The following is a 26,096-nucleotide window of genomic DNA, read 5'->3' as shown; positions in this document are numbered from 1 at the left end:
TCTGTAACATTTGGTGATAGCTGTTCTCATTAACAGAGAATGGTCACTCTCTGGTTTTATTTACTAGTACAGGTGTTTGTTGTGACTAGCAAGTAAAGGACACTTGCATAAATATAACAGTAGAAGTTTATCTAGCCTTCCTGACGTGTTCTGGAAGGTAGTATGTCTAGAGCACTCAAGTGGAACCCATAGGCCAGGTCCAAAAAGATGTGCCAGCATCCAAAGAGGCAAGATACGCTGATCTTGCTCTTTACCTCTTTCCTATCAAGCTTGTTAGCTTATCTTTTAGGTACAAAGAATTCATCTTAGTTCTGACCTCTGATACAGACTCCTAATTAGCCATCACACAAGGATATTACAAATTGCTAAAAGGAAAGACACCTAAGTGCAGAGAATGTAGTAGAAAAACAACAGGTTCCAGAAAGGAAAATTTTGTGGGAGGCAGCAAAAGTGACAGTCTGTGCACATGTACTTTGAACGCTACTCATAGCCACAGGATCACTGTAAACAGTTGCCTTAATGATGAGCTGTTTAAAAACAAGGAAGTCCCTCATCATCCAGATCAGAAGCCACAAAATAAAGGCCATTTACAAAACTATTTAGAGTGGTCTTAGGTCTCTATATGAAGATGAAATAAAGTTAAGGGCAGGGCAGCAAAAACAGCCCTAATGCATCACTCTGACAATGTGGCTCCACAAGATTTTAAATTGATTGAAGTTGGCACAAGCAAGGTCTTGCCAATCTCTTACACCCAGCTGACTCTACAGCAGCAATTCCAGGGATCTAGACTGGTAAAAAATGATCACCTTTATTGCCCATTTAGCTCACTAAACCCACTTTTCATGGAATTAGACAAGCACAGTAACAGAAAAGGGTAAAGGGTAGAAAGTTGGGGGGCAGGGGAGAGAGAGAAGCATGGCAGCCGCAACTTAGATAACTTTAAAAAGTTATAAAGTCCTAGCCCATGCACCTTATTTCTCAATCACAAAACAGTGCTGTCACATACCTGCAGCTAGAAAACAATCCATAAATTTTAACAACTGCATATCTGAAGGATGAACTTAATGGTTCTTCAAGGCTTGCATACCCTGACGGTTTAAGCCGATTCTTCCAGATGATAGACACCTGAGGCAAAATGAAACAAGAGAACGGCTTTGCCATAAATACAGCAAATTATTCATATGAACTCAGTCCTACTTGCACTAAAATTTAAAAAGAGGCTCTTCACACAGTTGAAGGTGAGTTCTTCTCTTCACTGTAAGGAAATGTAAATTCAGACAGATACCTGAAGAAGTGGAAGGCCAAAATAGATGAAAAGAACTAATGCAAAATATTTACTTCAACTATTACATCTTTTTTTCCTTAAATTGCACAGCACAGCAGTCTGCTCCTCAAGGTGTGTTTAACATTTAATGGTGGGTTCTGCATTGCCTACTTTAACAAAACCCACTAATTTTAAAATGACTTTGCCTAAGAAAGATAAGAACCACAGAAATGACCAGAGGACCTTATGACACAGTTTTCCTTTTTGTCCCACAGTAAGAAAGGCAGCAGTTTTGTCACTATAGAGTTGTAATATTGGAGAACAGGAAGTCAATCATCTCAGCAGGTAAAGCTTTCCAGCACAAGGAGCTCTGGGACTGTGGTTCATTCCAATTCACATCAATAGCAATACAGCTGTATGAAGATGTATCAATATTGACAGCTTTTCATAATAGGTATTGCTCTGTGGTGATTTTCCAAGACCACAGTTGTGTAATAGCGTTATGTGCACAAGTCTGCTGTTACTAAAGACAGATAAGTCTGTGGTAAACATCTTCCAAACTAAATTTCTGTTTCAGATTCCTTTTGTCATTGTGTATTGGACATTTTACTGTATAAAACCAGGAAGTGTAGCATGATGTAGGATGTTTTGTTGTTATAGATATGTTTATAACAGAAACACACTTACATTGAGGATATGAGAATACACTGCTTTTAACTGAAAAGTGTGAGCATAAATTGTTGTTGGTCATACACCCTGTGTTACTATTCATCCAGATTACACAGAACTGCTCCCATCTCAGTAAGCAGATTCCACCTACTTGTATATGAACAGGGCTGGCCTCAGATTAGCTAGTAAATCTGAGCAAACCTCCAATGAGTTTACTGACTAACTAAAACATCAAAACTTGAAAGATTAGCAAACTTTACTGAAACTGACACTGAACTCAAGCTGAAAGCTCTTCTGAAAATGAAGAGTCTCAGGAGAAAACTAGGAAATTCAAAAGCTTCAGTATGCCCATTGATTCAACAAAGATATAATTACAAGGGAAAAGACAAATTAAGAGACATGAACAAGAATGCTGTGGTCTGAATAAAAGAGATCCTACAAACATATTTGATGATTTTATAGGAGGTGAAATTATGGTAGTCAAGCTCTGAAATATTAGTGGGTTCATAAAACATAGTACATGCTGTAGAACCTTTGAGTTTCAGTAAATGTATGAAAAGCATGATTAGGGACAATGTGTTCTGCCAATGGCACAGCATAGATACAGGTCTGGGTAACATCAGGTTCTACTTTCTTCACAGGAATGCAATGGAAATCTGATTTTTACGTTCCACATTTATTGCCATCAGTGCAAATACACCAAGATGTGTTCAGAGGTGTCTGAATTTCATTTATTAATATTCTACGAATTCAAAAGAGCTGGGCTATTTATCATCTGGAGGAAAAGTTGAAAGAGTTATCAGATGGTAGAAATCTAGAAAACACCTATTATCTTAGCCACATTAGTTAGAATATTACAGGAAGAACTAGCTAAGAATTTTTTGATGTAACTTCTTTCCTGTACATTCATCTGACTTTTTGCAAAAATGCATTATTTTTTCATGAATTTTTCATTGTAAAAGTAGCTCAAGTCAATAAAAAAATTTCTAGTTCTCATCCTGGTGAGAATGGAAGCAAAGACACCCAGATTTCAAAATAATCCATAGTCCTTCATCAGCGACATCTATCCTTGCCCAGAAAGAGACAAAAAATGCCATATGTCAACATCTTCACAAAATTAATTCCTAATTACAGGTCAAGCACCAATATTCGTTTGTACATTTAAATATCTGACAGCATGTCATTCTTTAAAGAGCTTCATGATTAGTTTGCATAAGGAACTTGTGTGTCTTATTTCGAATACATCCAGAAAAGAATGTTGAATATTTCTTAACTTCCTGAGTCGGTTTCAGAATACCTTTAAATTCAAGTCTGCAATCCTAAATGGACAAGAGCTTCCTTTGTTCCAATTCTATTGTTATTGCTAAATGCAGGCTGATGGAAAGTGAAGAACATGGCTGTGTCTTTTAGTCAGTGACCTTGTAAATCTCAGGGGAAAGACCTAAATTACAAATTAAAATAGCCTATGGTTTTTATCAAAACCTTCAGTAGAAAATGGGCATGTATTCAACATAGCTGTAGTTCATCTGAAGAATGGATCTGTAACTATACATGTCCCCAGATGGACGTCTGAATTTAAGTTCAGAATATTTTAAAAATTTCAACTGTCTCCCTATGTTTTTCTATCATGATTAACTGTGCTGCTGTAAATCTTGCTTAAGTGTGTAGTTAGACAATTATTAATGGTAGAAGTAAAAGGTCTTAGGTTTGCACAGCTATGCACTACTGAGGCCACAGAGGCCTAAGAACAGCAAAACATATCTTATCTCCTTTTCTTCTAATTCTCCAGGCACACTAGAGGATAGGGAAGCTGAGCAGTGTCTGGCCCTTAGCAGCAAGAGTTGGAACATGAAGAAGTACTGATTAAATTAGAACATTTTATAACACTGCCAAGTGTCCTGAGAGCATGAAAATGTGATGCTTTTGCCTTTTTTTTTTTTTTTTTTTTTTTTTTGTAATACACCTATTTCTTTTCACCTTTCCGCTTCTTTAGTGAAGGACTTTGCTTAATCTTTTCCAGGTGACCAAATGTACAAAAGCTTTTGCAGTAATGACTGATGGACAGGATGTATCCTCCAATTAAATGTTCTCTCTGTAGCCTTTTCCAGAATACACACCTTCAGTGGTTGTGAAAACATATCTTCTTATGCCTTTTTAGTTTGCCTCATCCTTGCTTGGAAAACTTCTATGATGTTTTTGTTACTTTAATTTTCCAGACTAAATAAAAGATTGTAAGATAAACCATTAGACTGCTGAAGAACTAGGATTTCGTGGTTTTACATCTCTTACAAAGAAGGAGCTTCTTCAGTGCTGCCAATCTATATGGCATATATTTATTTTAGATTTTGATTCGGCTATCGCCGTTAATGTTGTTCTTTCCACTGTCACACTCAATCTGCGTGACATCAGCATGTCACCAATAGAACAGATGTCACTTTATTATGGTCTTTTTTTTTTTTTTCATTGTAATTAGTGATCTGGTCTTTCTTGACACGCTACAATTTACTTGCAGCAATACAGGCGCTCTGATGGGGACAGGGTGATATAACCTAGAGTGACAGCCAACAGAGCAGCAATAATCTACTGAAATATTTGAAACTGAAAAGAAAAATCTATCTTTCTCAGCTAAGCAGCCTGAAGGATCAAAGGATGCCAGTCTTCTGTCTGAAAAACACAAGTTGTTGTACAGCAAAATGATGCTTGGACTTGTTAATGGCTACTTGGATTGCTAGCAGCAATCATGCTGTAAAGATTTTTAGGAGGTCAGTATAATAACGCTCTAATTTGTTTTAACACTGTTTCAATAATTGGTTTAAAACTGGTTAAAAACTATATATATATATATTTAAACACTCTACCCAGGTCCTACGGTTTTACTTCAATTTGGTTATAAGATGGAGTTTCTGGTATAGTGCCTGACATTGTGTCACTTTCTAGTAACATGGCTGCTGGTAGTAAGAGGCTCAAAATGCCATTTGTAGTTAAAATCTCTATTTTCAGATACATTGTCTAGTTTATTCATGCAGAGAAGTCATTTTACCTTTTGACCTTTCTGCTGGACTGAACAAAATGAGTGGAAACATATTTCAACAGTCCTTATATTTGAGTGAATTGTGACTGCAGCTGAAATTGCCACAGTCTCCTGTATTATTTGCATTAATTTTTTTATAATACACTTGGCCAAACCATTCCATTTTAGATATTTACTTCTTTTTGTTTAGATTTATAGTGAAGTTTAAAAATTAATGAAGTAGAAAATCAAAGCATTCTAGAGCATTTTAATCAGATATAAAGTAGCACAACTGCAATGCTTCATACAAGCACAGGTTTTAAAATGGTAAGATTTTTACTTAAACTAATTTTGTTCATCTGCTTAAGTACTTTTTATGGCAAGGAATAATTTAACTGAAAGCTTAAGTGTAAGTCCATGCTTAAATGCGTTGCTGAGGCAAGGCAGAATTCCCAACATCTCCTTGGGATAACAAGAAATCCTATGGAAGTTTAATGACCTAATAAAAAGAGCTTAGAGCCCTTTCAGAGATGCTACATGTCTTCACTCCTCCTTGATCTCTTCAGGAGCTGAAAGTATCTAAAAGCCTACTGGACTGAGTCCTACTTAAGTCCTGCTTAAGTCTGACATCATCCAAAAAGGATTTGTTTTCACTGGTACTTTCAAAAGCCTGGAGAATCTGTCAGAGTGCTTGCTGGAAGCTGGTATGCGTTAGTAAAACCAGTATCTCTGGGGGCTGGAAAAACTGAGTAGGTTATAAGGAGCTATCACTGAAGTTGCAATTAAGTTAAGCATGACATTGATAGACACAAAAAGAGTAGCACATCACTCAGAAATTATTAAAAAGTCAGGCAAATGAGCAAAGGATCTGAAAAAGCTTAAAAAGGCTAGTCATAAATATAGCTAACCAAAGAGAATACCAAAGGAAGTAATGGTCAAATTCGGAGATTACTCTGAAGAACAGCAGGTGCTGAGTGGAGAGAACAGCCACCCATGAGTAACTGTAGACCCACAAAATGTAAATTTAGAAAAAGGCAGAGGAACAGGTCACTTTGTGGTGCTGAGCAGAACAAAGGGACCCGACGGATAAGCGCCGGGCAGGATATCGCTGCAGCAGCTTTCACAGACTCAATCGTGTACAAGGGCAGCGCTGACAAAGCAGTACAAGGTGAATTTGCTAATTCGTGGCAATCTGCAAATAAAACTGATTCATGAGTGTCTATGAGAGTAATGTAGCTATTTTGTATAAACATGTAACGTGGAACTAACTGACATGCTCTCTTTGCCCCCACTAGGTTTAAGTGATCTTTGTAGCTTGAACATCTAGGTTAACGAAGCTATTGCCTGCATGATGATTTTGAGTATGTGAAAAAATGTGAACACAGAGCCAATAAAACAGGAACAGTCACATGAACTTTTCATCTAATCGCATCATTCCCACAGAAATCATGCAAGCAAAAAAATTAGCCTGACACACGCCAGACTACTCATCTGCATACCCGTGTTTTATCACTTCAAGAAATTCTACTTTCAGATAGTACCATTTGTGCATGAGGCTTCATTTGTCAGGGCTACTACGCGAACCAGAGTTTCTCTATTATATACGTGTTCTGTACGTTCATAAAGCCACACAGACAGACGGACCTGGTGAATTCGCAGCGTTGATACACAGATTAGGGGTGACCCATCGATTTATGAGGCTGCAAGGCCGGCGGGACCCCAGGACAAAGAACCCACGGACCGTACGTGCCCCCGACACCGACGACCGGCCTCTTTCTGCCGGCCATCTGCAGGGGTCAAGAGGCCGAAGGCAGACCCGTGAACCTTTCCACAGGCAGGGCGGGCAGGCCATGCCTGCCTGAAGGGATTTTTTCCTGTCAGCCCCTCGCCGCCTCCATCCCTGCCCGCTCGCCCTCTCCGGCTGCCCGGGCGTTGGGCCATCCCTGAGAGAGATCACCTCAGGTCCCAGTTCTCTGAGCTAAGGTGCCTTCAGCCCGCTCCGCCGCGGCAGCTCAGCCTGAACAATCTGCCTGCGATTCGTTAAAAATAACGAGTTTGCCACAGAGAGCCAGAGATCTGCGGGGTGGGGGAGGGCGGGGCAGCGGCGCGTTTCCGCTCCCTCCGCTGAAGTTTGTCCCTGCGGCGGCCGCCGTACCGGCCGCTCCTCCCGCCATTACGGGCCGGGGCTGTGGCGGGCGGAGCGCGCTTTTCAACCGCCATGAGCCTCTGGGTGGACAAGTACCGGCCCGGTTCCCTCGGCAGGCTGGATTACCACCGCGAGCAAGCGGCGCAGCTCCGTAACCTGGTGAGGGGTTGCCCGGGAGCCGCCGTCCGCCGATCCGCGGCCTCCCTGGCGGGGCTTTGTCCGCCGCGGCCTCCAGCCGCCTGAGGCGAGCCCGTCACCGGGTCCTCTCCTCTCCTCTCCCCTCAGCGAGGATCTGCCAGGAGTCGGGATTCCGCGGCCCCGCAAGGCCTTTGCGTCCAAGGAAAAGGCTGCGAGGAAATGAGCGGCTTGGGTTTTTTTGTCGGGAGTGTTGTGGGTCTGTTTCTGGGCGGGTTTAGCTAAGAATGGTCAGTGTCCCTAAGAATAGGGCTTACCTTGTTTTACTTAAAGAGTTAGCCGAAGTTTTTTTAGGTGAGCAGCTGGGAATGAAAGTCAGGACTCTGTAATTGGATGTTAAAGGACTGCTTCCCCTGCCAGGTGCGCTGGTTTCTCTCTTCACTGGGCCGCTGGATTGATTCACTCCCTCAGTGTTTCTCTGTGGCTGTTACCTCTAACTGATGTAAATTCTGGCTGTGGGTTTTGGTCAGGTGTTCCCCAGGTCATGCTTTTTGGCTTTCCAAGAAACAAACTCCGAACTTCATTTAAATGCAGGCTACCTATTACTCGTTTGCGCATATTCAAGGCTTGCATACGAAACAACAATGTAATTATGTATATGTGTATATATCATAATTATATGAGTGTGTATCTGCTTTAAACTTTGTTTTAATCGTTTTTACTGTGTGTGTTTGTGGCAGCTGTCACTCTAGAAATGGTGGATAGCAGGTAAATGCTAGGGTGGTTTTCTGTTGTTTTTTTGGGTTTGTTTTGTTTGGATTTAGGGTTTTTTTTTTGAGGGGTGAGGTATTTGGAGTTTAAAAGAGTTACATATGGTCTGCAGAAAAATATGATGTTCTATAGGAAATACGGCTGCAGGAAAGGAATTCAGCAGTTCTAGGTACTGTGTTGTGACTGAGCTGGAAAAGTAATTTCATGTAAACTTGAGTGAGAATGGAAAGATGAATATTCTCTTATAAGGCAAATATTGTTGTAGCTAACTAATCTTGTCGCTTTGTATTCAGGTTCAGTGTGGTGACTTCCCTCATCTGTTGGTGTATGGACCATCAGGAGCTGGAAAAAAGACAAGAATAATGTGTTTGTTAAGGGAATTATATGGTGCAGGAGTGGAAAAACTGAGGATTGAGCATCAGAGTATAACGGTAAAAAAAATGTCTCCCATCTGCTGCAAAGTAATGTGGATGTTTATATACTGATGTATTTCTCTTGTGGGGCTTTCATATTTATTTGAGTTTTAAAAAGAATTTTTTTTGCACTCAGTATCTTCAAGCTCTTTTATGTAATTAATCACACTGGTTTGGTTACATGAACAAATACTTTTGCCAGATGTTATTGTTCCTTAGGTCTTCATGGGTGGGAGGATGTGGGGTTTTTTTGTTGCTTTCTGTGGCTGGCTGGTTGTTTTTGTGGGTTCTTTTGGTTTTAGTTGTTTGTGTTTTTTCTTTTTTAAACAGGTTGGTTTGGACAATAGCATGGGTTGTGATAGACTAGTTCTCAATTAGATGTATAGAATTTCATTTGTCTGTAAAAATAACCCTTATTTTAAAAATTATTATCACCGCTTTTTGCGTATATACAAGTTTTAACTTGTCTCATTCTTATAGTGACAATTTCAGCATTAGCAAAAAAAAAATCAATTTACGTTGTATCTGCCTTGGTCTTAGGCATTTAATTTTTTATTATTAAAAGGTTATATTATCCATTCAAAATCTTTGTTATGGAAGGCTTAACCAGCAAGGGGTGATCAAGCTTTATTGATAAGTGGGTTATTCAGTGCTTGCTTTTTAATTCTCAGTAGTGGAACAAATATAATACTTGGACTGGATGATAGAAATATAGGATATATTTAACTGTTCAGACCCCAAATCAGTGGTGATATAAATAGTAGTGTTTTCTTTAAACAAAGTATAGACTTGAAAACTTTTGCCAAGAGAAGTAAACAGCCTCTTCAGGCTTGTCCAGAGGTTTTCCCTCCAAAACTTTTCTTTGGAGGGACAAAGTATCATTTATTTTGTATGGCTGATTCCAATAATGAGATTTCTTGTTACAAAACTCAGTAACTGGAGTATGCACTAATATGTACTACGTGTTGCTATATTAATCGTTACCGTTATTATTCTATAGGCTGGATGATGTGCCAGTACTCCTTTTCTTCTTTGGGGATGGGGTTGGGGGGTAGGAGACATGTAAGTCTAGTGTCTCAGCAGTTCTTTGATCTCTGAGGCTTTTGGTTTGCCTGTGATCCAGCCAGTTGTAATTTGTAAGATAAATTTTTGCATCAGATTTTTGGAACACTCTTTCTGAAATTTAATATGCTTACTTTCTACATAGGCACCTTCTAAAAAGAAAATTGAAATTAGCACCATTGCAAGTAATTATCACCTTGAAGTTAACCCAAGGTAAGTAAGTGTATGGTAGAAGTGTCCCACTTCAAATGTAAGCCGCTGGTCATACTGCACGTGGTTTCGATCTGGGTATACAAGAGCCTGATTGTCCAATTTATTGCCCGAGCAAGTTAGATAATGGTTTATGGGTTTGGACTGCAAATGGGAGCAGGGAGAGGATTTTTAATTGAACAGCTCTAAATCAACAAAAATTTGGATTGCTGTATACTAAAGACAGTAATGTTCTGCTTAACTAGCCACATAAGCATGCTGATGTTGAGGACTGGGTAACAGAAACAATTCTGGATTCATAGGTTTAACCATTTAAGTTGAAATAGAGAACTTTTATTGGAACCAACACCCCCATATTTTTAGTTCTCTCACAAATACAAAACCGAAGTGATTTGAAAGTAAGCAAGGTTTACCTAGTAACTCTTTTATTTGAGCACGGGAAAGAATACCGCCACAAAATACTGGGAATCCTGTCATAAGTGAGGTCAGATGTTGATTTAAATGACAGAAGCTATAATGGTGTACTGTATGTCTTCTTTGACAGTTGTGAAATTGCTGGTGATAGTTCACTGACCCAAAGTAAATACTTATATTTACCTGAAACCTTTAATGTTGCTTTAAATCACATGAGAGTAAATGTCATTGTGCACTGGGAGACTTTGGTTATGTTGGCTTTGTTGTCTGGGTTGCAATTACAAGACAATGTGTATCCTGAAGTAACTTTTAGCTTTGTGCTTATTGCTAACCCTTTTTCTCATGTTGCTCTGTGTTTTAGGAGCTCTTCTCATGTACCATGTCTCCTTTCAAAGCTTGTTCTGCAGCTAATCTCTGTGTATTGATTAGTGAATATCTGCTGGTATTCTAATACAGACCCAAATAATTAAAGCTGAGACTTTTATTGGTAATTAACTATTTGAATCTGTCATTTTGGTGATTATAAAATGTGTGAGCATTCAATCTTCTGCTCTGATAACCTAATACTACTAATATGTCTTCTGTTACTTTCAGTAGAGTACTTTTAGCTTGAAACATATAAAATAATTGTATTTTACTTTAAATATAAAAATCCTGAAAGTGTAGAACTGCTGTATTGGTTATTGTAAATAATAGTAGTGCTGAGTTTTGATTAAGAATTAATATATTGATTCATAGGCTTTAAGTGATCAAGCACTTGTCATGTTTATGTCTGACCAGACAGTGAACCTGCATGTGCTGTGTTATAGTTGGTGAAGTTTGATTGAATTATAATACTTTGAAAGCATGTTGTGCATCTTGAGTAACATGGAACATGAGAAATGGCTAACAGGGAAAGGAAATTAACTTCTGGGCAGGACTCTGCAGACATTGAATTTATTATGGAACTTTCTTAGATAGAACTGTTCTTTTTCCTCCAAAAGGAGGATATTGTCTGAATTCCAAAGCGTTGTCTGCTGGTCACTTGACTAGCTTGGGTAGATGCTTTAAAATGGGTTCTCCTGAGTAACTGGGTAATAAAAGAATAAGGAACAATAAAAATTAAACATTTGTGTGGCAACTGCCTTTGTTCATTGTTTTCCTGGAATGTGTGGTGTGGTCACATAATACCAAGGATAATCTTTCACCATGAAATTATAACTCTGGGTTTTCTGTTACTGCAGAGAATAATTTATGTTTTAAATATTAGGAAACTATTTTAATCACTTAGTTTCCAAAAACTGGCCTAGCTCTTAAGTAGAACCGGCTTGTTTCATTTTGCTTTCTGTTTTTTGCGCTGTAATCAAAGGTCTGCTCCCTTGCAGAAGGACAGATCTCTGCAGACAAAGTCAGCGTAGCCTGTTCAACAGATTGTGAACTGTTGAACTAATATGCTTCTGTCTGTTCTGCTGCATTCTCCTCGGCAAGAATGGGGAAGGTCTGTTTGAGTGGTGACTAGAACAGGACAGACAAATGCTTTTTCATTTGCTTGCCAGTGAAATATTGCAGAGCTACTGCTGTCTCTGTGAAGGCAATAGTCTGGGGATGCTAAAGCGTGAGGTTTTTTTCTTCTTTTTCTTTGCTTTTTCAGTAATCTAGCTTGCAAGTCAATCCCCAGTGGTTATCAAATCTGAGTCTAACTAGCTGAGCTACTAAGCTGGGGACTGAGAAAGCTGTGCAGTGCTACTGTAGGGGATAGTAAGGAGAAGAGGCAGGAGGAGATCTAGTATTTCCCCATGTTTTTCTGCCTTCTAAGAGGAAAAAAGCTAACTGTTTATGCTGTAATAGTATCTCAATATCAGTCTTTTACTAGTAACTCTTTGTAACCTCAGTGTGTCTGGCATTCAATTTTACATTAAGCGTATAGGTGGTTCATAGCATAACATCTAGTTTTCAGGGGGAAAAAACCCTATGCATTTACATCAGTCCTTTGAGTCGGGCATCCTATTATGTGGTTAGACTTCATTTTTCTGCCCATAATGGGTAAAAGTGTTCACATTGTGTCTTTGCCCAAATCGTAGGGAGTGAAAGTTTAGATTTCTCATACCAGAAAAATAAGTTCTATTTTAATGAGTTAATAAAAACATTTAACAATGGTTTCACTACCTCCCAATACAGTGGTAGTAACCCAGCTGTGCCTGCATAAGCTTTGGGTTGTTTTTATTATTGGGAAGGTAACGTTCAACAAAGTATGTGTGTTGAGCATAATTCTACCTCAACAGCTTCTGAATTCTTTTGGCATTCTTGTTCAGTCAGTTGACCAAGGGGCTGCTTAGGAGGATGTATTTTATATGCAATATAAAGTTGTTTTAAAAAAAGTTTTATTCAAACTCCTGGTACAGTGATGCAGGAAACAATGACCGCGTAGTAATTCAGGAACTCTTGAAGACAGTAGCACAATCCCAACAGCTTGAAACAAGTACTCAACGAGATTTTAAAGGTGAGTAAAAACAGTTAAAACCAGCCAAAGTACTTTTTGAGCTTGTTTTTCAGAGATTTCTGCTGACTGTTTTGTTTGTACCTGTGTATTGCATGAGGGCACACACGAACCTTTCCCAGATTAAACAACCTCCCATTTTTCTTCCACTGTGGAAACATCTTGAGTGGTTGAATACTCAGTATGAGGTTGTCTTTTGTGTTGGTTTCTTAGGAGAACAGGGTGTAGTTGAATGACTGTGGCTGGACAGAGAGAGCTTGGATTCCTGCTGTCTTTTCCCAAGTCTACCACTGAAATGCACTATAACTTAGTCTAGTGTTCTACAGTAGTAAAGTTATGAGCTACTGAGGCTTAGTGTTGAGTTGAAGGGCAGGATGGGCTTATGGCAAACAGTAGGTGTTAGCCACTTATTTGTAGCGTTTGGGGGGATGAGCTATCTTAGGCAGAAAGTTTAGAAGCATTTTATCCACAGTCTATGGAAGGATGCTGGGTAAGAAAATGAAGGCGGCTTTCATTGAATTTTCCAAGGCACATGTTGCTACAACTGGCTTATTTTTCCTCCCCATGACTAAAATGAAAGCAAAATCAGAACTATGTAACGAGATTAAAGGAGAGAGGAAATCTTGACAGATAGATTAGAGCAGAAATTAGTTCAAAATGGTCATGGATTTAGTTCTTTGTCTCGTTTTCCTCACTGTTCTCAGGAAAAGCTATATTTCACCTAAGCTGCTAGACACTGATTGGCTCTACCAGTTATTGATGTATATACCCTTAGAGCTCTAAGTATCTGGTAAGCTGGCTGGTCGTCTTAGGCAGCATATATGACCAGAAGAGAAATGGGAAAAGAGTAATGGGCCGACTTGTTCTCCAGGCTGTTCTCAGCTGGACCATTCGGAGTCCTGAAAGGAGCCATCTATGAGTTGCCTATGGAGGAACCTGCAGAAGGTAGCTGGTTAGGTTAGCTGCTTCGTATTAGGTGTCTCCTGATTGTTCTGAAGCATTTTTGAAATAAGTTTTTCTTTTTCTTTGAAAGACAATGGAAAGGCGTTGCAGCTACAATAACAATGCAGCTTTCTACTAATCCTTTGTTAAGCTAAGATACTGTTTTCTAAATATAAAATGGATTGAGGGGAGGCTTCAAGAAATTTTTGCCTTTTGATATGTCCTTATGCCATAAATTCTTTAACATTTCTTACTTTAAAATGCCTTTAAAAAGTTACTATACTAATTATCAAAGTGAAAGCTTCTACACCTACCTGGATTATTTCTTGGCATTGAAGTGTGGCAGGCCCTGCTCTGAAGAAATTGACATTCCAGAACATGAATATTGGGTGTGAAGGAGCAGAAGATTATACAGTCAAAAAGGCATGCAGGTTGTCCTAATCTTTATTTGTCCTGCTTGTGGAACCATGCTGCCTTTTTCTGCTTGTATCATTTATTTTGGTATTATCACTTGTATGTCAAAGTACTCATTTTCTTAGAAAGATTTGATATTAATTAAAAAAACCCACTCTTTTTAATTGTTTTTCAGTGGTGCTGTTAACAGAAGTTGACAAACTCACTAAAGATGCTCAGCATGCTTTGCGAAGAACAATGGAGAAGTACATGGCGACTTGCAGGTTGATCCTGTGCTGCAACTCCATGTCAAAAGTTATAGGACCTATTCAAAGCAGGTGCCTGGCTGTACGAGTGCCTGCTCCCAGCATTGAAGATGTATGTTGAAACAGAAGCAAGCATAAGTTATTTAAAACTTCTTACTGGAGAAGTTCTTGTTGTGGACTTATGAAATATTTTACTTCCACAAAGTGATATGGTTTTTCTTTGTGGTGGGTGACTTGTCAAGCATGTCATATGAAAGACTGGTCCATCTCTGGTCCAGAAATGTTACAAGCAGGAGAATCTGTAGGTGCTAAACTGTTTGCTAAGTGTTGCACTCCCTGCTATCTGTTTTCCATCTAGATCTGCCATGTCTTGTCCAGTGTGTGTAAGAAAGAAGGCCTGACTCTTCCTCAGGAACTGGCTCAAAGGCTTGCAGAGAAATCTGGCAGGAATCTTCGGAAAGCACTACTTATGTGTGAGTCCTGCAGAGTACAACAGTAAGTCGCTGCTAAAAATTAATGTAAATTATACTCTCAGACACATAAGTGAACTTACTTTTGAAGCCTTGTTAGAATAGGTGAATGTTTGCTTTGATTTTAATTTTTAAAAAATATTATTATGTAGGTATCCATTTACTGCTGATCAAGACATTCCTGAGATGGACTGGGAAGTTTATTTGAGAGAAACTGCAAATGCTATTGTCAGTCAACAGACACCACAAAGGTAGGTAAATACACTTGCTTGCAGCTATAGATTAAGTTTTTGGTGTATTCTCAAACCTGAAAAAATGTTGCATTTAAAAATGTGGCATCTTTACTCTAATTATCTGTAATTTTCTGGCATTTCTGCTGGAGCTGGTACTTTGCAGCCAGAGGAAGTGAGATTTAAAATTACCAGAGGAGGCTGAATGAGCTTCAGGAACTTAAACTTGTTGGTTTTCGCTGTTGAAGCTTTGTAATCAAAAGTGAGCTTATGCATGTTGTGTTCTCTGTCTCTTTATTTTGGGGGTGGTGGTGGCGTGTGTTGGGGTGGGTTTTTTTGGTTTATTTAAGGCTTCTGTTTCAGCATCTTTAGCATAACATGTCTTTGTAAAAGAACTGGAAATGAGAAATTGTTGCTTTTTTTAAAGCACATTAGGAGGTGCCCCCTATATCCATCTCAGTGTCATATACATAGCCTGATCCTTTTAGTGTGTTCCATATATTACATGAGATGTCACTTAAATTCTTGTATTTAATTTAGATGCTTGTAGGCTCTGGCCTCCTGGTATCACAAGTTGAGAAGTGATAACTGTGTCACTTTCTGCCACCTAATCATCTTACCTCCTCTTGTAAACAATGAAGACAGAAAAACAGCATAAACAAATCTTGTGGTTCAACCAATTTTGTGGCGTCTTCTCGCTAGTCTTAAGCATGAGTAATAATTTAGATATGAAGAGGAATTAAAGGGAGACGAGCCTGAGACAAATTCTAATAGCCTTGTCGCTTCTAGATTAACTGAGACCATTGTAACTAGAGTATATGTAACTTACCTTACTGTTTTGTATAAAAGGTGATATGTAGCATTTGAAATGAAACTGACTTGTGCAATGCTTTTGGGTTTAAAATAACACACAAACCCAAAACCAGAAAAAAACCTTTGCCTGGGTTGACTTTCTTTTTTTCCTGCAGCATATTTCACAAATAGTGAAAACACCTTACTATGCTTTGGGGGCATATGTCTGATAATTTTGTGGTGTCTTTCCACCAGGCTTTTAGAGGTCCGTGGACGGCTTTATGAACTCCTGACACACTGCATTCCTCCTGAGATTATAATGAAGGTAATTCAGCTATCTAGCTCCTAATTTGTTATAAGTATTAACGCTATGACAGTCTCAATTTGAGTTTTTTTTTTTAAAAAAACAACAAACCACCACACCAAAACATCACATATTATCCAAATATTGATGAAAAGCTGTTTCCTTTCCAAACAGACCTGAGTGACCAAAAGATACTTTTCTTTCGTGTTTCTTTCTACCGGAGTAACCAAAATAGTCCAGGTTATCACTCTGAAGCAGTAATTAAAGACCTTGTTCCTGCAAACACTGATACATAGCATTCACTTCTCATGATTCTCAGTCAGTATACTAGACTGTTTAGTTAAGTTCATGTCTGAATATATTTGGGCATGATGTTTTTGGGTTGTGTAGATTTTGGGGGCAGGAAGATTCTGTTCTCTAATTTGGAAAATGTAAATGTCTAGTTTATTTTTGTTGCAGGCTTCCTTGTCCACACCTCTGTTGAATTGTTTACTAAAACCTGTTCTGTGATCACAGAACAGCATCATCACAGCTGAGTAAAAACAAAGGAGGACATGCGTTGTCCCCCTGAAGACTTCTCAGGCCAGTTTCTGTGTTGAAGTATAGACATACTTTATGGGCTAATTTTGATACAGTTTGTTTTCTTTTGTAAAAGTTTTGTTGTTATAAGTTCAATATTTGCTATGTCCTGGTGAAGAAGTTTGCTGAAGGATGCTAGAGCAGCAGGCCTATTCAAGGATAGAAGTCATCTTGGGAGGAAGAAAAGCAAATGGGATGTGCATGTTTTTATTTCAGACAGGATGAAAGGATGCTGAAGACAACTAGAGCAGAAGAAAGATTAAAGCTAATGTTTGCAACTTATGCTAGGTGGACTCTCCCATCAGACACAATTACAAGATAATAAATTTCTTTTCATGTTAACTGATATCTGCTTTCTGACAGTTCTGGTAGTTGGATGTTTCTTTAACCTTCCTTTCTTATGGTAGGGTAGTGGATCCTGCATTGCCCTGATTGAGGACTGTTGTTGTCAAGCCAAAGGTGGATGTTCTTTACCCACTCCCTCTTCACAAACTTGAAATGGTGCAGAGATACTTCTCACTTAATCCTGACTGTTTTAATAGAGATGGATTTGCAATGATTTTATTGCTGTCTCAGATCTAAAATAATGTATTTTTGGTTTTACATGGCTGAAGTATTGTGGTAAAGTATTTTGTGTGTGTCTGCACGTACGTGTGTACATAAATATAAACAGATAAATTTTAAATAAGCCCTTTCCTTGTTTCTTATTAATGTTGTTTCTCTTTGTGCTTGATGCAGTAAAGACAGCAAGTAAGTGATTTTAATACACTTGCTATCTTGGCAAAAATTCTCCCCAGGGTCATGTGCCTGCACGCAGTAGAGGTTATAGTATTTGGAGATGAGGTTAATTTATTTTCTTTATTAAGGCATAGGTAATTTCATTATATGATTTTTCGCATCTAAGAACACCATAGGTAACATCTATTTTGACATGAGGAATTTATCTTGAAAGTAAGTTCTGAAGAGACATGGTTCCATGAATCTAGTTCTGTCAAATAGGTGGTGTAATGATTCCTCAATGTCTTTTCTGTTGGATCATGAATGAACTATTGGTCATAGCTTGGCTATGTTCGGAGAAACGAGGTTATTCTCTTAACAAAAAATACATAATTTTTCAAATACTGTCCTGTTTGTTTTTTCCCCTTTTAGGGTCTCCTGACAGAACTTCTAAATAACTGTGATGGACAACTGAAAGGAGAAGTTGCACAGATGGCGGCCTTCTATGAACACCGCCTGCAACTGGGCAGCAAAGCCATTTATCATCTGGAAGCATTTGTTGCAAAGTTTATGGCAATTTACAAGAAGTTTATGGAGGATGGACTAGATGACATGATGTTCTAACTCTGATGCCCGAAGTTGTACACAGAATGTTGTGTCATGATGCCAATAATGTTGCAAATGTTGTCTGCTTGTCCATGCTTGGTTGCATGTGGGTCTAGTTCAAAGTCAAATATTTTATTTTGCTGTTAATATAAACCACAGTGAACTAAAGAACAATGTTCAGTTGTAGAAAGCAGATGGATGTTTGACAGCCACAAATCCATCTTTAGATCCATACAAAATACAGAGCCTTTCAGAAGGACAAGTTGCCTTGGAAGACATACAAGATGATTGCCGCTTTGCAGTGTTTGTAAGCTGACATTAAGAGGAGAGAACGTGGATGCTCCATGCTTGCTTTTTCATTGTTCATGGGCAAGGCTGTAAGCAAAAGGTGGTTTTTCCATGTTGTGGTAAGTTCCAGTTTCAGCATGTATGTTCTGCCTACTGATTTATATATCCTGCTGTTTGTCTGGCTTTTATTTTAGCCACTCTGTTTTACCTGGTGTGCTGCCACAGAATGTTTTCTGACTCTTATTTGTAAGCAGTATAAAGCAAGTCCACTTGCTATCTACTCTTTCGGGTTCACCTCAACATACATAATACTATTCAGGTAAAGATTAGTCCTTTTGACTGCGGTTTAACCAAGGGTAGGGTTTCAACTTTTAACAAATATTCTTTCACCTCTTAAATTTATATGTGACTTTTTAAAAATGGCAAAATAAATTGTAAAAATATGAACAACAAATGAAATGCTGAAATAGTGTTTTATACTGTCTGTGACTACCTAGGTATGTGCATTCATTTGCTTTGATGAATTTGCTAGATTGTCTTTCAGAAAGGTGGGGTATACCCCCGGCCATTGTAAGACTAAAGAGAGCCACTGAAGTTTAAAACAAACAAAAAAAGAAAAAGCCAACCCCCCGAAATAATAAAAAACCCAACCACCACCACCTATGCCACTTCATGCGGCAAGTCTTCCACACGTGTGTTATGGTACCCTAAAAATGACTAAATTTGTGCCCTTTGTAACTGCACTCTGCTAACTTAGGCTATTACTAGATAGTATTTAAAGTGAATTAAATACTGTTTCCCACCCCCACCCTTTTGTTTTTAGTAGGGAAGGGTATAATATTTGGGGATTTTTTTGTCAGAGCTAGTTATGCATAATGGCAGTTTTTTGGAAGCTAGGGCCCTCTCTCTAGTAACTGATAAAGAATCTCACTAGTTATTACTAACTCTGTCATCCCCTTTAAAATGTACAGAAGGCGACATTAATCCTTAAAGAGGTAGTGTCACTGCCATTCTTGGGAACTTGACCATCCCGTGCGTGGGGTTAATGCGCAGCTTCCCTTCAGATCCAGTCTCGGTAAGGCACTGCTGGCCTGCTTTGTGCTCAAGTGCTCTCCTTGAAACTGAAGAAGTCTAGAAGATGGATTTTTCTCTTCCATCTGCTCTTGTCACCCAAATCCACAGCACTGGTAGCTTGTAGTGTGAGTGTCTTGACTGTCAGAGATTGTAGAAACTGTTAAATTGTCAGTGATAGTGGAAGTAAGTACTTAAATCCATTACAAGGAAGAGCACAAGAATGGTAGAGAGGGCATAATTACTGCGTGTACAAATGGCCTGCCCTTTCAGGAGCCTAGTCTGTCTACTCATTTTTAAAAGCCAAACTACCATTTGCCTACTCTAAGTATAGCATGTGATGAAGCAAAAGCATTAATTCTGTGTCGTTCGTTCCCCCCCCCCCCCCCAAAAAAAAAAACCAAAGGAAAGAGAAGAGCTAATGTAGGAGAAGGAAGGGGAATTTATGTAGGGATTTGTGAAATACCGTTGAAATGCATAGGGACAGTATTGATGGGACAGGCAGGAGCTGGACTGTAGGTTTGTCAGTTGGAGGAGGCAGAGGAGCAGTTTGCTGAGATCTTTTGAAACAGCAGCTTTGTCTAGGAGACTGAAACCCCACCATAAATCTCTCTCTGCAGGTGTTCTTGCTACCTCTTCTTGAAGTTTCTTTTTTATCATGTTCTACCTTGGATAAATCAAGAGTAGTCAAGGATGGAAAAATGGGATAATGATCCGGGATTGCTGGCAGAGGAAATGGCTATCATTGTTCCCAAAAGCCAGCATTTCCCCCTCCTGCTCCTGCATCTTTGTCTTCCACAGCCTAGAACACAGAAATTTAAATACACAGGCACAGCACCTCATAAGCCTCTGCATGCATTCTTCTTTCCTGCCATAATTTTTAAGGCAACTCTTGCCTTAAATGATCAGTAAGTTGCACTTTTGGGGAACATCTTAGAGGCTGATAGCCACCTTGGATGCTGCTTCCCCTCACTTTTGGGTAGCTTTAGCGCTTGCTTAGAGGGAACGTGGGGCAGAACCCAGTTCCTGGGCTGTTCGGAGGAAACCGGGACCAGTAACCTCCATCCCTTGTGCTGTGCACTGACAAAGGGAGCTGATGGGAATGTACGAGCAAGTGGCTGTCAGAGACAAAAAAAAAAAGGGAGTTTTCTGCCATTTTTTCCCTTTGTGAAGCTACCATGGAACCCTTTTACCAGAAAAGCAGAACCTTAGCCTGGTAAGCGAGGGTGTCCCGGGGTGGGCAAGGCTGCCTCCGCAGCCTGCGTGCAGACAGCCCTGTGCTGCAGCTACGCTGAGCGCTGCGCTCCTGCCTCACAGATCAAGAGGGAGAGGCGGTCCAGGCAGACTTTTAAGCACTGAATAGCACAGGACCAACCTCCAGATGATCCATTTCTTCAGCTGATTGCATCTTTTGAGACCTGCTTAGAATTGCTTCTGAATTGCGTGCTGAGAGGACTACCCTTGCTTTCATCCTGTGTCACCTCCTGCTAGTTCCAAATGAAAACTCCAACCTGCTCCCACCCAGGTGGAACTTAAGCACTGAACAAGTCGAAGAGGTTGCAGAGGAGTCAGCTTCAAGCTAGCACAGAAAGCCAGAGGTGAAACTGATTTTTAAAAAAAAGATAAAGAAACTAAAGGCAGCAACTACTTTTCGTTAAAACTCTGCTCTCTGTGAGCATCAGCTGTGCAAAGGGCGAGTCGTGCGTTCAGACTTTATTCCCCGTTTCTGAAGTCCAAGTGTTAACTCCTGTGAGAAACGTTATTTTTAAAATCACAGTATTTTTAGACATCCGTGGTAAACAACTCTACTTGGCCATTAATCGTAATAAACATATTGTCTGATTGGCAGATGATTTTTAGAATGTATTTTGTTAAATAAATTCATATGAACAAAGCTGACATGAGGAATGTTGCCTTCTCTACCAAAGAACTACCCTGATTATCGCAGGCTAGAAGGTAAGGTAGATAAGAGAAGAGTTCATTATCACAAATTTTCCTTCCAGTGCAGGGACTTCAAGATTATTACAGTTCATTGATATAAAATAATAGCTGTAATTTGTCTTGTTGGAAGGAGTTCTGCTATGCTTGAGCTGCCTTTAATCCTTCTTGCTTAACATTTTTTGCCTGTGCTACCAATTAGTGCTGTACGAATTTGTTGCATTGGATTTCAATCAATGACCCAAACCAAAACCCAGAGTTGTAGTCTGCTAAACAAAAGTTGTCTTAATGTGACAGTGACATGTGCTTCTAGTTCTTGAAGGCCAAAACACTTCTCTTGATCTTTATATTTCATAAGGAGGGAAGGAATGTAGATACAGAAGCATGCAAAAGAAGTTAACCTCTATTGTCGAATGTGCCCTGCAGGCTAATCAATAGTACGTCAGGGAAGTTGCATGTCAGGAATTAGTTGCACATCAGAAAATGACCAAGATTAAAAGAGTTTGCCATTAACTTCAATACATTGGGGAATTGATTCAGAATGTTCTCTGTCATCAAAATTGAAATTATTTTCTGTCCAAATTAACGAGAACAACTGGGGCCTAACCCAGTTTTGTTTTTTAAACAAAAACACTGGATGCTTTGCTTGTCTGAAAAATGAGTCTGTTTGCGGTTAAACATTCCCATAACAGATTTTCTTCTATAGTTGCGTACAGTGTGTGTGCTGAACTTCTGGAAGAAATTGTGTACTCTGTTTCAGCAATCCTGGAGGTCGTAAATATTGCCCCAATCATTTGAGCACTCGGTGGTATTTCAGTGGGGATGGGTTTGGCATCTCTTAAATAGGAGTGAGATGTAAGATAATAGAAGCAGAAGGAGCCTGAAGCATGTAACTTCACCGCTGACACCGCTGATCTACCTGCGTTTCTCCTAGCAGAGGTGCTGGGGCACTCCTCACCACCTCTGTCCTGGCACCTTCTTGGAGCCGATCTTCAGCCCCATCCCAAGACATGGGGTAGGTGTTGGTCTTTCACTAGGGAGCCTGTCTTGGGAACAAGACGCTGTGAGATGTCATCTAAAATGCTGCGCAACGGCTAAGGTTGCTGTCCTCCGCTTCCCTGCGGTAACGCAGCGCTGGGAGCGTCCTCGCTGCCACGCCAGAGTGCTCCACCAAAATCAGTCGAGGTCCAGTAGCAACGCATGTGGGTGGCTCGGCAAGACAGGAGTATCTGCCGCTTGGAGGAACGTCTGGTTTGCTGCGTCAAGGGAAACCTCTGCCTTTGATACGATGAGGTACTTTATCGGGAACGTGTCCCTGATAGTCTTTTAAGTGACGTTCAGGTCTTAAGCAAAATTACAACTTCGTAGTCCCACAGAAATCCTGCAGTTACTTTTAACTCTTTCTCAGGACCATCTCACAGAAGTTAGTCCATCAATATTATATTGCTCTACACAGACTTCTCAGTGTTATTCCCAAAGTAGTTTCGTGCCATGGTAACTGCTGGACTATGTGTTCCTGGCTCCAGCTTATCCGTGCTGTCTTCTCCCCAGGTTCCCTTCAAACCATGTCTGCACTGCCCTTGAGATTTCTTCTCCTCTTTAAACACTTGAAGGACAACTGCGAGGGAGATGTCTCTCTGCTTGGGACCCACCTACCTAGGCAGGGATCTACAAATAGTCCTCGTAGGAGGTGAGCAAGGCTTATGCTTTTCCGAAGGGTGCTCCGTGGTGCAAAGCTGGAACGCTCAGCCAGAAGTGGGAGACCTGGATTCTGTGCTTGCTCCATCTAAAGAGATTTAAACTAGGGTGATTCATTTTGTTTCCAATTAATTGGTTTATTGTAATATTACTTATTAATGCATTTTACTGTTACTTAGCAGCGCGTTTAGGAGGAAAGTTAGAGGTTAAAAATAGCCATTAAAATCCTGCTTCCTCCATGATGGAAATAATTTCTACTGTGTATCTGGCCGATCTGTTTGATGGTGTCCCTGCCTTTCCTCTCCAACCTTTCATCTGAAGCCCCTGGGAGATTTGCGGAATCAGTGGTCTGCACAGCTGCATTTCAGGGAAATGGGAACACTGGAATCTCTTAAAGTAGGAGTAAATAGGCAAATTGACTGTAATTTCTGAAAACGATGGTCAGCGAACTAATTACTGCCTAATATTTGTAATTCAAATCCAGCTCGCTCACCTGCCTTCCCCTTCAGCCCACGGGGTTGGCAGGGCTCAGGAGGGGGCCACTCCACCCACGTTGATGGTTCAGGGCTAGAAGGAGAGCAAGCGAAAGAGCCTGGTTTGGTGCATGAGAAGGCACTTGAGAGAGGAGGAGTCCTGGGACATGTCCATGGCTACCCTATGCCCAAGAACAGAAGAAGAAAAGGTAGCTTCTGCATGTTTCCCTGCCCTGAAACACGGCATCTTCAGGTAGCCCTGGTACTTCTCTACCTCTCTGAAGCTCCAGGCTGCTGTGTCCGCCGACCTGCCCTGCTTTACAGCCCCCAGTGCCCAGGTCCTCCTGCCTGGCACAGTCAATGCTTCCCAACCTAGACCTGCTGTCTTCTACTCCCTAGTGTCCCAGAACTCCTTTTTCATGAGGACACCCCAAATTCCGTAGCTGTAATCCTCCAACCAGTCTTAAATCTCCCCACTCTTAAACTTCCTTACACCTCCTTTTCTGCCGGTCTGGCAGTAGAGGTGCCTCTTTTTGCCCCCAGCACGTACCTGTTCTCACCCCAGTCTCTCTGGCTGTGGCCAGCCAGCCTTGCCCAGGACAGCGGTTCTTCAGTAACCTTTTCTATGGGGACAAGGTCTGTCTCCTGCCTCCGCTGAGAGTCCACCACCCCGCTGCCCTCACAGGGAAAATATTTCCCTAGTTTTCTAATTTCCAAGAATTTCTAATTGGAACCTTCCTTTACCCATTTAAGCTCCGTCAGGAGATCCCCACTCAGTTGCATTGGCCTTCTGCCACGTCTGCTCAACTTTCCGCACATGAAACGGAGCGTTCCTGTGCTCAGAGGAGGTTGTGCTCCAACATGTAGTAGATCAGCAGGCTGCAGTATAAGACATCCTTCAATTTTAATTTACAAAGCTGTGTAGAGATACCTGAATATGGGGGTGAAGGAGAAGTCTGGTGGAAAAAAAGCTGTTGGGCTTTATCAGTGGGAAGCTTGCATTTTACTAGGCAGACTGGTTTTGTGGAAGGTACCTTTTCTGTTCATGTTCCCATAAAGGCTCTGTGGCAACTCTGGCATGGCTTACTGTTAAGATATCTTTCCTGGGTATTTTAAGCCTCTTTTCAAGCCTCTGTATACAGTTATAAAGAGCAGAGTTTGGGTATGGGGCAACTGAAGACTGAGAGATGGACACCTACTGTCATGCTCCCTCTCTTGGCTGACCCAATGTTTCCCCCCAAATTTTTTTCTTGTTTTTGCCTAGGATAATTTACTTCTCTGTGTTAAATATGATGCTGTTAGCTGGAAATCTGTGACAGCCAGCGAATGGCACAGTTTCCCTGTAGCTAAATGTCGCCAATGTGGGCTTTCACTGCAAGCAAGCTGGTGTTCTTTTTTAAAGTTGCAATAGTATGTTCATGTCAAATGATTTGTTGTGCCAAATTATGAAGGTGACACTGAGCACAGTCCTGGTCACAATGAGATCTGAAAGGCATGCTAATAAAGCACATATTTTGAGAAAGCCATGGAATATTTTTTTGTGCTTTTTACCACTTGGAATCCTTCTGCAAAATGTTGGTTTCATTCTTGAGTGAGAAGGAAGGAAAGGAAATCAGGAGCCCCATCAAAGAGAAGAAAGAAAGAAAGAAGTCAGAATGACAAAGCAGACAAGGACAGATCCTGGGGGAAGACAGGTATACTCATTAAGTGTATTTACATTTCAAAGACAAGTTAACTGCGGTGCTCTCAATCATACCCTACACTTGGGTTCCCTGCCACACACCATGAATAATAAATGCACTTTGGAGGATAGAATAAGTGACCCAATAGGCTTCTTCCACTTTTAATTTCATGGGCGATCTTAATTTGAGAGGTCAGTGCAAATGCCTATGGTAAGTGACAATTTTAGGCCAGTAATTACTAATTAAGAAGAAGGCAAGATGTTGGCTAAGGCACTTTCAAATAGATCACAGATAACCTTGCAGGAGCTGATTAACTCAAACGGAACACCTCCTTAGGTGATAGGTACCAAATGATACTTGGAACAATTTTTAAAACTAAAAAGGATGAGGGAAAAGGATTTATGAAACTCTTGGCTGAGTTTTCTCTGGAGAAAGAATTTTGATAAGTGGGATTAGCTGTTTGCCAATTAACAGACAATTAGAAGAAAGACATTTACCCAGTGGGCAAAAATCTTTTATGACAGACGCACGCTCCTCAAACCTGTTTATGCCAAAGGAGGATAAACAGTTCTGCGCTCGCAGTGTCTCAGGTCTAGTGATGTGAGCAGCCCTGGCTGCTGCTGCCACGCCAACTTCACGTGGGCTGCGTGGGATCGACGAGTCAGTGCTCACCATGGCAAGGACAGAACAGAGGATCCCAAACCGTGCTTGTGGATCCTGGGATGGCTGTGGACAACTTCCTAGGGGTCCACAAAAGAAATTAGGAACAGGACAGCAACTGTGTGTGGAGAAAATTGAGAAGTCTCTGGCGCTGGGGAATTTTTAGGGACCTGCAAATCAGAAAAAGTGAGAAGGCATTGGCTTTATTAATACTGGTATCTGTAAAAGTGACCATCATTGGTAGATCAGAGATAGTGTCAGACATTGGAAGCTTTTCTGAAAGTGTCCCTTGGACAGGTGAGGCCTCAAATGACCATAAATTCAGTGGCAGATGCTGTAGAGAGCTGAGCTAGGCTGCTGCTTTTTGTCTTTTTTTTTTTCCCCAGCTTAACAATGAATTTTTCCGCACGGTTCCTA

General features: G+C 40.4%; 1 protein-coding gene across 1 annotated transcript; it reads left to right on the top strand.

Annotated features, from left to right (window-relative positions):
• Nucleotides 1–7,065: 7,065 nt before the first annotated feature.
• RFC3 (replication factor C subunit 3) lies at nt 7,066–19,131 on the top strand. The gene is made up of 9 exons (XM_075050578.1): nt 7,066–7,248; nt 8,289–8,426; nt 9,616–9,683; nt 12,476–12,573; nt 14,102–14,283; nt 14,530–14,666; nt 14,794–14,892; nt 15,919–15,988; nt 17,696–19,131. The coding sequence occupies exons 1-9, from the start codon at nt 7,162–7,164 to the stop codon at nt 17,885–17,887; spliced, it is 1,071 nt and encodes a 356-aa protein (XP_074906679.1). The 5' UTR covers nt 7,066–7,161; the 3' UTR covers nt 17,888–19,131.
• The last annotated feature ends 6,965 nt before the right edge of the window (nt 19,132–26,096 follow it).

This window comes from Buteo buteo, chromosome 18, assembly GCF_964188355.1.
Source record: "Buteo buteo chromosome 18, bButBut1.hap1.1, whole genome shotgun sequence".
Classification (NCBI taxonomy): Eukaryota; Metazoa; Chordata; class Aves; order Accipitriformes; family Accipitridae; genus Buteo; species Buteo buteo.
The sequence above is the reverse complement of the archived record's forward strand: the minus strand, read 5'-3'. Positions and strand labels throughout refer to the sequence as shown.

What these genes read in the sequence shown, in the direction of transcription:
- RFC3 (XM_075050578.1), top strand. Translation starts at nt 7,162, where the DNA reads ATGAGCCTCTGGGTGGACAAGTACCGGCCCGGTTCCCTCGGCAGGCTG. An exon ending in CGGCGCAGCTCCGTAACCTG is followed by an intron (nt 7,249 to 8,288) that starts GTGAGGGGTTGC and finishes CTTTGTATTCAG; the next exon opens with GTTCAGTGTGGTGACTTCCC. An exon ending in CACCTTGAAGTTAACCCAAG is followed by an intron (nt 9,684 to 12,475) that starts GTAAGTAAGTGT and finishes CTCCTGGTACAG; the next exon opens with TGATGCAGGAAACAATGACC.